Here is a 14,745-nt window from a genome sequence, read left to right as displayed (position 1 = left end):
GTTTTTTTTTTTGAAATTATTGCAATTGAAATGAATTATGTCTGATTGTTTCTTTCTTTTTATATTAATTTATTCTTTATTGATATAAAAGTATGTAAAAAGACAAGTATTTACTTATATGAAGTTGCGTACATTTTTCTATACACTACACTTCAATTGAATATTCAAGTCAAGTACATACTTTAGATGAAACAAAAACTCATTATCAGTGAAATTCATTATCTAAGTTCAAGTGTCACAGTTGATTTTGTATAATTTAATGATATTTTTACGTTCATAATATTATACGTATTCCAAAATGTCTTTATATTAAGTTAACGACGTTGTATGCCATTTTTCCAATGAAAATTACACAAAAAAAAACACAATTCTCTTATAGAAAGTCCGAACATTTTAATGAAATCACTTATTTCTTTTTTAAGATTAGATTTTCAAAAATAAAAATACAAAAATTAAGCACATAAATTTATTAGTTTACTATCAGGTCTCTGCCTCTTTATGTGCTTTATTCTTGACTTATTTATGTACCTATAGATACTTATTAATAATTCCTATCCTTTTTGTGAGCATTGATCTCGACATGCCTGAGCTTCTTCCTTTGGTTTTGCAAATCTTCAGCGGTTATGATAGCTTGACATTTGTGAGCGTAAATATGGCAGCGAGTATTGCCACAGCATTGATCTGAACTTTGACACTAAAGTAATACAAAATTAAATTATTTTAAATTAAATAAGATACAATAATATTTTTGTTGTTACTTACATCATCTCCATGTTTACCACAAGTTGCCTTAGCAAGACCGCTGGGGCTTGCTGGTCTGCTGCTAAGCCTGGTGTTCTGTTCAGCAACAGTGGTGCGTGCCAAAACAGTGGTGATGGCTAATAAAGCAATCAACACAAAAAGACAAGTCCTCGACATTTTGTTGAATATTTTTTTTTGTTTTCTGGAAATTATAAAAAAAATATATACAAAAAATCAATCACAATTCAATTTGGTTTTGAAAATCAAGGCAAACAAACAGTTTCCTGAGAAAAAAAAAGTCTACAAACGTGCAGTCTAGAATTTTAAATAGGTTTTGTTATAAATGACAATTATTTAGTCAAAGGTATGCACATAGCTACATAAGCAGGTACACTAAATTCAAGCTTCACAAGTCAAGGTGAGACTTATTTTTATATTTGTTTGCCTGCACTTTTGTTTTGAAGTGTGTCATAATAAACTCGTTTGTTTTTAAAAATAGATTAAAACAAGACTTAAATCCGAAATTCATTCTTAATCAAATCACCATTCTGTAGAACTTTAAATGACCACCAACTTACTTGTTTTAAATTTAAATTAAACACTTCTCGTCTCGGAGTTTCGTTCAAGACTGAATGTTTAAATCTTAGCTATGAATAAATATAAACCGTTTTTTGGTTTTTTTTTATTTTTATAATAAAGTGAATCATAAATCAATACGTTTTCATTTTCAGTGTCGCCAACATTAAAGTGAATCACATATTGAATAATAGTAACAACAACAATTAAAACAGTGCGCAAACAGATAATAAAGAGTAATATTATGTACGAGTACTAATAAACAATTTATATGGGAAGACATTGTTTTTGAGATTTGATTGAGTTTTGTATACAGTTCGGTTGACTTAATTAGACGCATTAAACAAAAGCTGTTTTGATTGAATTTCTTTTTGTAGGTTTTGATGTGATTCATAATTTCACTAAGAACTTATGTGTTACCGTTTAAGGAAATACAATTATAAAATTATATTTGTTTACAAAAGAACAGATACGATACAATCCACTTGAGAGGAAAACCAGATTAATTAAAATGTATTTTCATATCTGAGGTTTTTTGACTTAAATTTGGTAAAATTCAGTTTAGAAAGAATATATCATGTATTTTGTACTTACTTTTATTCAATTAATATTCATTACTTAAGGGGGTCATCCCATGTGACGGCCTGTATTGTAAGGAATTTTTAGGATTTTTTTTTTTACGACCAGTAAATAGATACAACTTTATTAAGTTTATTATCATTTATTAACATACTTCGACAGTATAAATAAAAAAATTGAATTAAAAACATTTTAAAGAACACGAGTTACACCGGTATCAACAACTCCACCTCGAAAAAATGGACTCGCACTTCCTCCACGATTCCGGCTGATTGGCTTATTTAAAACAAAAAAAGTAAACGGCGTTTTAATCTGTGAGCCTAAATCCATGGAATGAACTATAATCAAATGAATATACCAAAAATTGGACTTTTGGGACACATTTGCGTTTTTTGCGTTTTGTTTTTTTTTTTTGTTTTTGCTTTACAAAAAATCGAAATATTTACAATTTTTGCTTGTCGATATTTCATTCCATGGGTTTACATGTGCTGAATCCAACCCATCAAATTTCAAGTGATTTGGTCAAGCCGTTTGGAGATACGATGGAGGAAAGTTTGAAAAACACAGTTTTGAGAAAAACTCGTTTAAAGTTTCAAGTCCTCTTAACTATGAATATATCAACTTACCTTTCAATCGGCGATGCCTGGTCCATAGAGTATTCCTTCCTCTTGTTCTTGAAACTCTTTTAAAGCAGATTGTTCCGCTTTTGAATCAATTCTGGTTTGTTTAAACGCATCACTTACGCGCCACTTAGAACGTGAGATTCGCTTTTCATCACGTCTCTCAACATAAGTATGGGCTTCGCGGTCTGAAGGGCATCCCATAACCGACATTACTTTCGAAATACCTCCAAAACCTTCATTAAAAATGATAACTGAAAAGTAGCTAGCAATTTCAACTATCTTGGAGCCAGAATAGAGATGCTTAGGAGCAAAAGTCAACGAATTGAAAGATTAGTTGTTGTTTTGTATCTCTGCTCCTAAACAACGAATTAATAGTTCATCTTTCGATAAATCTTTGAAAACGGGTTTGATAGCTACTTGAACTTCTGGTATTAAAGGTGGTTTATCATGATGAAATTGGTCGAGCTCATTCTTAGCTTCAGCTTGACGCCATTTACACCAACTGTCTGTGCCTTCGACGTCGAATAGCTAATCCGTAGAATTTCGTTATTTCCTGAATAACTTTATCAGTAAGTTTACCTTTTCCACCGATTCCTTTATTTGTTTTATCTTTTTTAACAGCCCAAAGTCGTGTTCCATCCTCTTTTCTACGTGGCCCACACATTCTTTTTTTATTACTACAATATCTCCATACGGTTTACTGTCGCCGATGTATGTAATATACTTTACCCCATATTTTTCCATGGATTTCAAAAACATTTGCGTGAAAGCACTTATTTCCATTTTACCGGAACTTCCGGTATGGTTTATGGTGCATTCATCTACATGACATGCGTTTCATACCACCTTTCGTACTCTAAAGGATCCGCTGTTTTTTTACTTTTCCACTTATTACATGCACCACAAAAACTACTCATAATATCTAAGACTTTCCCGGTGTACTTTCCAATCAATGTAGAAGCTCCAAATAGAGATGTAAAGCCTCTTTTCTTCCAGGTACCATCACCAGACGCAGTCAATTCATCCTTTGGTTTTCCTGCTTCTTCATTCAAAGTTTTTTCTTGCGTGACAGCGAATGATAATAAAGTTTCACACAGTGAAGATGTGGCAATATGAATGTTTTTCAGTAGTGCAGTATAAGTCGAATTTCCAATACCCGAACACATGTCCATGAAGCTGCAGAAAAGATTTATTCCTTCGTGACCAACTCCTAATAATCGCATCACAAATGCAAATCGGCGATTAACTTCAAACGCATTCTCAATCAACGGACCCGAGTTTATTATTGTCTGTTAACCCTCGAAAACTTGATTGGGAAATAGATACATCGCTTTTACAAGGTTTGCATATAACCTTTTCAGAAATCGCAGCAAACACAGAAACAAACTCCAAAATGCAATACGCGAAATTCGAAGCGATGGGAACCTTCATGTTCTTGCAATTTTTAAGTTTTTTTGCAGAAGCTGAAGTAAATTCCGTTTCATTTTGAGTGGTAAAACGATTTCCACAAAATTTTCTTTTTTAACTACGACTAGGATGAACATTTCCACTCGAACTTCCTTTACGTCCACTCATTATGTAAAAGAGTAATTTTGAGTTGTTGCACTCTTCGACGTTGAACCAAGACTAAAATAACTTAAAATAACTTAAAAATATTTAACAACGGTAAAATATTTAACAACTATAGAAATTCCCGTTTAAGCCTATGAAACTGTATGAACGTACATACATACCTATATTCATATGGTATAAAGCCGACCGCACACAATGTCGACTGCCAACTCAGCGCTCTGAACAGCTGATTATTCTAACTGCTGTATCTTTAAAACGACTTCGAATTTTGAAAAATCCCTTTACTACCGTATTCTACACATATTAAAATAGCAATTTATAAAAAAAAATCGATTTTTTGAACCCATCTAATTGGATGACCCCCTTAAGCTAAGTAAAAAAAACTTTATTGCTCTTAAGCTAGTTGAACTGTAACTAAAACTTGCGTTTATATAATATAACATTGAATTCACTGCAAGCAACATTAAAAAGTGATTGGCAAAATGATGAGGATTAGTAAGTTAATATCATATTAACAAGCAATTGTTTGGTGAACTTTAAGCTGTTGCTGAAATGTTGTTACTTTAGTTTAATTAAATAAAATGCTCGGGTTGCACGAACTTGCACAGGATCTATGTATCGAAATAGGGTTTTCAAGACCTTAAATTCCATTTGATTTCCCAAAAAAATGTTAATTTTTTCAAATTTTTATTTCAAAATCGTTACATAATTTTGTTATTCAGTTTTTAAAAGCTCATATACATTTTGAATTTCAATTTCGTAAAAAACTAAAGACCCGATTTTGAGACATCGAATTTACTAAAAAATGTTTAGTATTTTTTTAAAAGCCGGAAAACAAAAATTTTATATTTTTAATCATTAAATATTATTGAGACAGTATAAAAGCTTGTCAAAAAAAATATTGAAATCGATTGAATAATTCTTGAGAAAAACTAAAACTTAAACTTCTGGAGTAATAAAAAAATGTTTTTTTTTTGTTCAAAAAAGCAAAACTTAGTAAACACAATTTAGAGACAATTTTATTCTAAGAAATTTAGTTTTAGATTTTTGACCAAAACATTTGTATGGGGATTACTGCTTTCTTAAGTATAAGAAAAAATTTAAAAAAAAACACGTAACTCGAATCGACTAAAAACCTTAATTTCCAAATGTTAAATTAAACTACCAATGGCTTGGGATGCAGGAACCAGAACAGACGAACAAAATCGGGGGACTCACATTTTTTGGACTTCTCTACCATTATAATTGTATGTTCGATTTCATAGCCTTACTGCCATTATCACGGAGGTGGATGTAAACGAGATTAACTCATAATGACAAGGAAGGATAGTGCACAGTGATTTCAAAGAAGGCGTGAATGTTAAACTAAAGAAATAATAATAAATCTCATTCAAAATATTTGTTTTAATCACTTTTGGGAAAGTTGTAACTGAGCACAAATTATCAATGCAAGAAAGAACACTTGTTTTTTCAATTTTCAATATTTTTTACCCGATATTTTCAATAAAATACTGCCTAATTGAACCTCCATTAATGTAAACTTTCGGATACCTAAAATTTATTATTTTTAGAAAAATAACTCATTAAGTGGAAAAATAACAGTTCGCTGAACACTTGATGAAAGTTCTAGAGTCGTTTAGTTGATTCGTTTAGTAAAAAGATTCTGAAATATTGGTGTTTCTCTTAAACGGATCTTACTGTATGAAAAATCTTTTAAATATTTGGAAGTTTGGCGATTTAAATTGATCACTTAAACAGGGGGGTTTTGGAATGAATTAAAACGAATGAAGTTTACGAAATTTTATTAAAAAGAAATTCAAAACAAGTGTAACATTTTTAATGTACCATTTTAGTAATAAGTTAAAATTTGTGAATGGAGGATGTATAACCTTTATATTTAAAAAGGTTGCCATTTAAATTACGGATTTTCCCACTTCGAAGTAAAACAGCTTAAAACAAAAATACCAATTTTTTTTTTTCGATAATATAAGGTTTTTAAATAAAAGGTTAGAAAGAATGTGTTTAAAAACATTACCTACATTTTAAGGGTAAGGTTTTTTTTCATAAAATTAAAAAGAGGCTGGGATGCGACCCACACTGATAACTTCCCATCCCATCTGTCGATTTGTCTTGCTTAAAAGTTTGTCTATATGTATCAATTTTTACCAAATTTGCGTACTATTTTTTGTAGATTTTATTTTTTATAAAAAACGAACTGTTGGATTTTTATATAAAAATTACTGAATATCGAAAACAATATTTTCTGTGAAATAAAATAAGTTTCAAGCCAATATTTTTAAGTTTTGAAAAGTTATTTGAGTAGAAAGTAAATTTTTACGAAGTTTTAGTATTGTTTTTTTTTTTTTAAAGTTTCATTTTTTGTAAAAAAACTGTCAATTCGATTTTTTAAAAATTTTACCAAATGTTGAAAACAATATTTCTTATGAGATAAAATTACTTTAAAGCCAATATTCAAAACTTTTAAAGAGATATTTGAGTCGAAAATCAATTTTTACCAACTTTTATACATTTTTTTTAGGTTTTTATTTTTTGTAAAAAAACTGTCAATTCGATTTTTTTCAAACTTTAACTGAATGTTGACAACAAGATTTTTTGAAAGATAAAAGTAAATTAAAGCCAATATCTCAAAGTTTTGAAGAGATATTTGAGTCGAAAATCAATTTTTACCAACTTTTATAATTTTTTTTTAGGTTTTTATTTTTTATAAAAAAAACTGTCAGTTAGATTTTTCTCAAAATTTTATCAGATGTCAAAAACATTATTCTTCGTCGCACAAAATTGTTTTAGAGATGAAATCATATTTCAGTCGTAAAATTTTGGAAGTGAGACATTTTTTTTCAGTTTTATTGATTTAAAAAAAAAAAACGTTATATTGATTTTTTTCAAAAAATAAACCTGTTTGGTATCACGTTACAATCCATTTTATAAAATTTAATTCAAGTCTCTAGCGTTTTTGGTTCGTAAGATATTTAGGGTTAACCAAAATTTTCACCTTTTTTTCAAACTGCTATGCTAAAAAAACCACCCACGCAATTTTCTTGAGAGCCCTTTCTGCATCTTTCTGTCTTATTATCTGTATAACAAAATTTATTTGAAGTCGATATCTCTTCTGGTTCTTGGGCTATGGACGACGAAAAAAACGTCGCGAACGTATGGAGGTACAAACGTACGTACACACGCACGCACAGACATCTTTCTAAAAATCTTTTATTTCGACTCTATGGACCTTGAAACATCGAGAAATGTCAAAATTTTCAATTTGACAAATCGGACCCATTACAATAAGTTCCTATGGGAAGTTAAAAATGTTGACTTGGTTTTTAAATATCAAGTTTTTAATGATCAACACTACAACTTGTTCAGAAAAAAATACTTAGTTTGATTCGTTAGATCTTCAGAAAATTTAATTTAAAAATAAAATAACAGTTCTATTAAGAGTTCTCTTTCGGAGGAATACAAACTTATATTTCTTATATTGAGACAAGTTCAGAAACAAAATTGACAATGTATTTGTCAGTTTAAAAAATTGTAAATTTGATTCGTCTTAAAAAAAGGAAAAGGCAACTAACGCAAATTAGCTTAAAATCAATATTTTTAAATTTGAGTTCAATCGACCTAATGGCTTAAGTTGTAGAACCGAGGCTAGATAGACAAATTCAATCGACGGACCAACTCTTTTTCACGTTCAAGACCATGGTAATGTCATGTTTGATTAAAATCTCCTCTTCGAAAATATTTAGGAATTTAATGCTTGTCGCAAATAGAAACACTTTGATCCGTTAATATTTACAAGAAATAAATGCTTCTGCAATTTTTGCTTCCTAAGTTTGTGTAAGATCTGATTAATCAATTTTTACCAACTTCTGTCATTTATTTTTAAGTTTTTTTTGAAGAAAACTGTCAAAAATGTTATTCCTCGTTGCATAAAATTATTTTGGATACAATCATTTTTTGTTCGTAAGACATTCGAGGTGATAACTATTTTTTTCCAGTTTTTTTGATTTATAAAAAAAAATCATTAATGTTATTGGCTCGTGACATATTTTGGGTTAGCAAAATTTTTCTTTTTTTAAATTGATATGGTAAAAATTCAGCCACTTAGTTTTTTTGGGAGTCCTTTCTTCATTTTTCGGTGCTATCACCTGTATACAAAAACTTAAGTGGCATTTTTTTGAAGTGAAAATGCCCACTTAAGTGAAAGAAGCACTGAGATTTTACATCTCATCTTAAGCAGGTTTAACTGTATCAAAGACCCCTTTTTATTTAAAAACAACCTTTGAATAGCCTAAAAAATCATTTAAAACCATTATAATTTCAGACGTTGAAACTGTACTTTGAGTACGTAACTAGACCTCTTTGCAAGGCTTAAGCTTTTTCAGAAAAACGATTGAATTTCAAATTAAAAACGTTTGCGTCGTACAAAAAATTTAATGTGTAAAACAAGTAAATAGGTAATAAGTAACTACCAATGGAAACATTGTTTTTGCAAAGATTAGTAACTGGTCTAGCCCACTCTAACTTTCAAATACCAACTTTCTTAATTTTTAATTGTTGGAACAGTTGTAATGGTTGAATTTGTTGACTGTCAGCATTCATATTGCTAATTTTTAAATCAATATTTTAGTTATTATTATGTAGAACTTTTCCAGTATCAGTTTTAAGTTCAGTTTCAATTATCCGAATTTTTAGAATATGTCGCCTAAAATGTTTGAATATGTTTTGTAATCCTCTAAAAAGAGTTTCGGCATAGTTGAAATACTCAACATTGAACATAACACAAAAAAAAACAACTGCAACACATTTCAATATTTCGAAAACGATTTATTTAAATTTAATTAAGTTATTTTCGCCTTTCTTCAGATTTTTTTTAAAAAGTGACTTTTAAACATTCACAAAAATGTATAAACAAGACTAAAAGAAAAAAATATGTTTTATTTTTTATATATTTCTGTGCATTTAATACTGAGCAACATTTATACTTTTTCTTCTTCATTTGGAAGGACATTTTTTGTGACGGAAACGAAAATAGATTTTTAAAAAAACACAAAAAAAACATGCGGCTGCTACTTATTCAGGAATTAAAATAATCATGCAAACCAACAGAGGGACAATTCAGACATTATTTAATTTACATATTGTTTTTATGTTTCTTTCTATAAGATTTAGACATCTTGATTTGTTTTAATTACTATTTAACAAGCTACAATTAACAACGATAGGATTATGTAGATAGAAACAGATTTAATCTTCCAAGTTCCTAAAGGCTTGTTGCAGATCTGCGTATAGTTGATCGAAGTCGGCCTTGATCTTAGCTTCACCATCCTTAACGGGGTCCTTCAAAAAAAAAGAGAAGTCTTGGAATGCTTACCAAAAAATATCAGCTCAAAATAAACTTTACCTTGAATTTCATTGAAGAAAGTTGGTACATAATGTTACCCATGGCTTCCCTGATCACGTTCCACGTGATCTTGTTCTCGGATTGAGCTGTTGATTCAACCGAGTGACGGGCCATATCGTAGAAGGCAATGATATTCCTCAACATACCGACGGTCTTGTAGAAGGGACAGAAACGATCATACGACGAGTAGGAGTTCTGTTGCAGGAAATCGTCCTTGAGCAGCTTGGCTACTTCGAGAGTGATCTTGTCGGTTTCGGCCAAAGAAGCCTTACCGACAAGCTGTACAATTTCAGAAAGATCTTCTTCTTCCTGGAGAATTTCCTTGACCTTAGTCCTAAGAGGGACGAATTCAGCAAAGTTCTTGTCGTAGTAATCATCTAGAGCACGCATGTATTTACTGTACGAGATGAGCCAGTTGATGGAGGGGAAATGTTTGCGTTGGGCTAGTTTCTTGTCCAAACCCCAGAACACTTGGACAATACCAAGGGTGGCCGATGTGACGGGATCAGAGAAATCACCACCAGGAGGTGATACAGCACCGACAATGGACACGGAACCCTCATGTTCGGGGTTACCCAAGCACTTAACGCGTCCGGCACGTTCGTAGAAGGAGGCCAAACGGGCACCCAAGTAGGCTGGGTAACCGGAATCGGCAGGCATTTCAGCGAGACGACCAGAGATTTCACGAAGCGCCTCAGCCCAACGAGAGGTCGAATCAGCCATCATGGATACGTTGTAACCCATATCACGGAAGTATTCGGAGAGGGTGATACCAGTGTAGATGGAAGCTTCACGAGCAGCCACAGGCATGTTGGAGGTGTTGGCGACCAAAGCGGTACGCTTCATGATGGACTCAGTGACACCATCGATTTCAACAGACAGCTCGGGGAAATCTCCCAATACTTCAGCCATCTCGTTACCACGTTCACCACAACCGACGTAGATGATGACATCGGAGTTGGAGTACTTGGACAAAGCTTGTGAGATGACAGTCTTACCACAACCGAAAGCTCCGGGAATGGCAGTGGTACCTCCTTGCACACAAGGGAACAGTGAATCCAATACACGTTGACCAGTCAACAATGGGTGGTTGGCGGGCAATTTTTCTGTGACTGGACGGGGCTGACGCACGGGCCACACTTGCAACATGCTGTGCTTGGTAACTTCGCCATCGAATTCGGTCTCCAAGATAATATCATCGACGTGGTAGTTTCCTACGGGAGCAATGTAACGAACTGTACCCTTGGCACGTGGTCCAACAATCATCTTGTGCTTGACGAGGGTGTTCTCGTGCACCAAACCGTACAAGTCTCCTCCGGTGATGTGTGAGCCAACTTTAACGTTGAGTGGGTTGAATTCCCATGCAACTGTGCGTGACAGAGCAGGAACGTTCACACCCTTGGGAATGTAAATGGAGCTGGTAAGCTCGTTAATATCCTTCAATGGACGTTGGATACCGTCGAAAATGTTTCCCATAATACCGGGACCCAATTCAACTGAAAGAGGTTTGCCAGTTCTCAAAACGGGATCACCAACTGTTACTCCAGATGTCTCTTCGTATACTTGAATGGTAGCCATGTCACCTTCAAGACGAATGATTTCTCCCACAAGTTCGAAGTAACCGACACGAACCAACTCGTACATAGCGGATCCGGACATAGCTTCAGCTGTTACGACTGTACAAAAAAGTCAAGATAAAAATATAAGTAAATTCTGTAGTTCTGGATTTTGATAAGATATGCGTAAGTGTTGACTTACCAGGACCGGAAACAGCAAAGACACGTCCGTAGACGGACTCGGAATCTTCATCTTCAAAGCACTTAAGGTTCGACATTATGTTTTTGGTTTAGCTGAAAAGAAATAAATGAGAAATTAGTTAGGTTTTTTCGCTTTTGACCAATCTTACAGAGGAAGTTTTTGAAATTAGATCTTTTTGCAAGAAGATCATTAGGTGCACGCCCTCAAGACAAATTAAGCCTCTTTTGTAAAAATTTAAATTTAAAATTTTGTTTATGAAAACTGTCAAAAAATAACTCATTTGATATTATATTTGTATATGAAAACTATAGTACTCTCATGAGCAAAATTTTCTAGGGCAACAGGATGCCGAGCTATTGGCGCTAGTATCGAAATTGGAGACATTTCGGGGACATAAGCAGCCAGCAGAATAAGGGAGATAATTATTTTTCCACAGACGTTCCACCAAAAATATGTAGATGCTGCCCTATTCGACTTCCACCATGAGAGTACTATGGTTTTCATATACAAAGATATTATGCACCTAAGCAAAATTACTTGAGCATTCATTTTATCTTAAAACTATACATCCGGAGGTTGACGAAAATCGCTTAGTCGTACTTCCATAACTCGAACTCCCTTAAGTCGAATTTCTCTATATCTCAAAATTTTAAAGAGACCTTTGATTTTTCAACATTATTTTCATGAATTTTTCATAATTCGAACTTCTGTAGTTCGAATTTCTCTATAGATCGATTTTTTTAGATTCTGTTTGATGCCAAATAGTCTCGAACTTTTTCTCCTATTGGGGAAATCCCATTTTATTTAACCTCTTATTAGAAATTTACTAAGGCTAGTATAATTATTTTAGAAGTTTTTTCAGTCTACTGTGATTAATTTCTGTTGTTTTGTTTGAAGAAGTGGGATGGCTATTCAGAGTTTGTATGCTTTTCTTTTGAACTTCGGTTTTGAACGGGTTAACTAGTTTTTATGCCCGAAAGTTCCTAGATTTGTCTATTTTTTTAGTTGGAAAAGCAGAAATTCACGAATTTCAGCAAGAAAATTAAACCATCTTACTTTTGAATAAAAGCTAAGAGCCATAAATGAAGTTGAGAGTGGTGTCAAAAAGAAAATCGTAGCCATAAAATATGGGCTACCGCAAAGTACAATTTCCTCCATATTCAAGAACAGAGAAAAAACAAAACAAAATGCTGAAACTTCACGAAACGAAAAATCCTCAATGAGAAAAACCTCTAAATATATGATCGTGTTGACAATTCTGTCTCCAAATGGTTTACGGAAGCCAGGAATGAACACCTTCTAATTTCAGGGACAATTATAAAGAAGAAGGCTAAAAGATTTGCAATTGAAATAGGAGAAACTGATTTTGCTGCAAGTACAGGTTGGCTTGATAAATTCAAAAAAAAAGTAGGGTCGACGTGAAAACAAATGTTTACAATATTTTTTTTGTTTCAATTAGAAATGGCATTGTTGAAAGAACACTATCTGAAGAGAGTGCCTCGATTAATCAAGAAGACTGCGAGCATTGGAAACAAAATGTTCTACCAAAACTAATCGAGGGTTACAGTGAAGATGACATCTTCAATGCCGACGAACCTGGGCTTTTGTATAAATGCCTTCCAAATAAAACATTGGCTTTTAAAGGGTGAGAAATGTCACGGTGGTAAACATAGTAAAGAACGGGTAACATGTATGATTGCAGCAAATATGAGTGGAAGAGAAAAACTTAAAATTCTTTTGATCGGCTAAAGCAAAAAGCCACGATGTTTACAAGGAGTAAAGTCCTTACCTGTAAAGTACCGAGGAAACAAAAAGTCGTGGATGGTAACGTACTTTTTTGAAGATTGGGTTAAGAGGGTATTTTTTAATCAAAAACGAAAAATCTTTCTTTTTGTTGACAAATGCAGAGCCCATAGATCACTAACAAACTCAAAGTCTATTAAGCTTGTTTTTTTCCACTAAACATGACATCCGCCTTACAGCCAATGGATTAAGGTGTTATACAGAATTTGAGGTGCTTCTACAGAAAAAGAATCATCAGCAAAATACTTTCCTCGCTAGAGGAGGGGAATGTTAGTCCAAAAATTACCTTACTGGACTGTATACAAAAAGGCTGTATTATAAAGGCTGGATTTAGCAAACTTTCTCAATGGGATGAAGAAGACGATTTAAGTTTGGCAGAGCTAAGAGAAATTCACACAAACTTTGGTGAACTAATAAATTAGTTCAGAGAAATGCAAGAGAATTTTTCGAGTACACAAAATACACAAGGCATAATATGCAGTCTTCCAAAGTACATTAACTTGGATAGTAAAATTATTGTTATCAGTGACGATGAAGTTGATGCTGATGCAGATCCAGATGAAGGCTTAACTGTGCGGCCGAAAGAAGCTAAGGTCCACGAAGCCTTGGAAACAATACGTGATGCTCTTCTTACAAAAACAACACGCCAGATCGTTTTTTCAACGTAATTAGCGAGATTAAAATTTTTTATAAATTAAAATGCAATGAAAAAAAAACGCCAACGAATGATTACTGATTTTTTTAAAGCTTCTGTTAACCAGAAACCATTTTGTTTTCTTAAATCATATTCCATTTAATAAAATAAAAAACAATTAATTTACCTAACTTTTGTCCAATTTCTTTAAATCGAAGTTTGTATAACTCGAATTTTTTTTCATTCATTTTGAGAGTTCGACTTATGGAAGTTCCACTGTATCCTAGTTTTGTAAGTCATTTTAAAGCCTAAAGCCTAGTACGCTGCTGATGCGAAACGAAATTTTTCGGTGGTCTCCAAGTGTAGAGCGAAATTAAAACGAAAACCACAACGGAAAAATATTTGCGTAGAGTTCTGTCATTTTTTTTTCTTTTGTTTATTTTTTGAAAGTTTTGTACTAGATTTCTTAGTACAATTCTCCAATCTTTTCGTTCTCAATTTAATTTCCCGGCATATTAATTGCTTGCGAAATTTTGACGTTTAAATTATTCAGTGAAAAAAATTGTTTACAAATTAAAATTGAAAAAAAATTGTTTACTTGTGACTTTCGATGTTTTGATTTGGATTTGTCTTTGATTTAAAATTTAATAAAATGGATTTTTCTAATGTCTTCCAACATTACATTCCTGAATCGGAAACTCAGGATGTTATTGGTGATGTGCAAGAAATAATGAAGACAATCAGTGAACTTCAACTTCCAAAAAAAGCCGAAAAAAAATTGATTTCTCTTCGGAGGAAAAAAAGAAACTGGCCTCGTTGGTCGAAGCCAGTGAAGCTATTTGGAAGTTTGATAGGCTTCACAAAAATAATTCAGCCGTTGCGAGCCTCTGGAGTAATATAGCTGCAGAAATGAAAAAACAGGTACTGACTAGCTCAATAAAATATTAATAAATAGAATTCCGTATGTAAGCTTTTTTTTATTTCAGTTGAATTATTGCAGTCCAATGTGGCGTTCCTTACGTAATAGAATGCGCTACCAC

General features: G+C 32.7%; 2 protein-coding genes across 4 annotated transcripts; both read right to left on the bottom strand.

Annotated features, from left to right (window-relative positions):
• Nucleotides 1–368: 368 nt before the first annotated feature.
• LOC129949872 (uncharacterized) lies at nt 369–1,476 on the bottom strand. 3 transcript variants are annotated; one of them, XR_008782063.1, is made up of 4 exons: nt 1,459–1,476; nt 1,320–1,388; nt 763–943; nt 369–694 (listed from the first exon to the last, which is right to left on the bottom strand). XR_008782063.1 is itself a non-coding variant. In XM_056061566.1 (2 exons), the coding sequence occupies exons 1-2, from the start codon at nt 916–918 to the stop codon at nt 542–544; spliced, it is 309 nt and encodes a 102-aa protein (XP_055917541.1). In that variant the 5' UTR covers nt 919–943; the 3' UTR covers nt 369–541. The 3 variants fall into 3 exon arrangements, 1 of the variants encoding a protein (XP_055917541.1); XR_008782064.1 differs by lacking the exon at nt 1,459–1,476 and having other exon boundaries at nt 1,320–1,406; XM_056061566.1 differs by lacking the exons at nt 1,320–1,388; nt 1,459–1,476.
• Nucleotides 1,477–8,912: 7,436 nt separating this feature from the next.
• Nucleotides 8,913–11,555, bottom strand: LOC129949990 (V-type proton ATPase catalytic subunit A-like). The gene is made up of 4 exons (XM_056061747.1): nt 11,417–11,555; nt 11,269–11,360; nt 9,511–11,186; nt 8,913–9,446 (listed from the first exon to the last, which is right to left on the bottom strand). The coding sequence occupies exons 2-4, from the start codon at nt 11,342–11,344 to the stop codon at nt 9,354–9,356; spliced, it is 1,845 nt and encodes a 614-aa protein (XP_055917722.1). The 5' UTR covers nt 11,345–11,360; nt 11,417–11,555; the 3' UTR covers nt 8,913–9,353.
• Nucleotides 11,556–14,745: the final 3,190 nt, after the last annotated feature.

This window comes from Eupeodes corollae, chromosome 3 (genome assembly GCF_945859685.1).
Source record: "Eupeodes corollae chromosome 3, idEupCoro1.1, whole genome shotgun sequence".
Taxonomy (NCBI): Eukaryota; Metazoa; Arthropoda; class Insecta; order Diptera; family Syrphidae; genus Eupeodes; species Eupeodes corollae.
Note: the sequence above shows the minus strand (reverse complement) of the source record. Positions and strands in the feature narration are given on the sequence as shown.

Bases quoted from the DNA above. Each gene is read 5' to 3' on its own strand.
- LOC129949872 (XM_056061566.1), bottom strand. From the start codon at position 918: ATGTCGAGGACTTGTCTTTTTGTGTTGATTGCTTTATTAGCCATCACC. The intron at 695-762 runs GTAAGTAACAAC...GTATTACTTTAG, and splicing joins GTGGTAAACATGGAGATGAT to TGTCAAAGTTCAGATCAATG.
- LOC129949990 (XM_056061747.1), bottom strand. From the start codon at position 11,344: ATGTCGAACCTTAAGTGCTTTGAAGATGAAGATTCCGAGTCCGTCTAC. The intron at 11,187-11,268 runs GTAAGTCAACAC...TTTTTTGTACAG, and splicing joins CTTTGCTGTTTCCGGTCCTG to TCGTAACAGCTGAAGCTATG. The intron at 9,447-9,510 runs GTAAAGTTTATT...TTTTTTTTGAAG, and splicing joins TTTCTTCAATGAAATTCAAG to GACCCCGTTAAGGATGGTGA.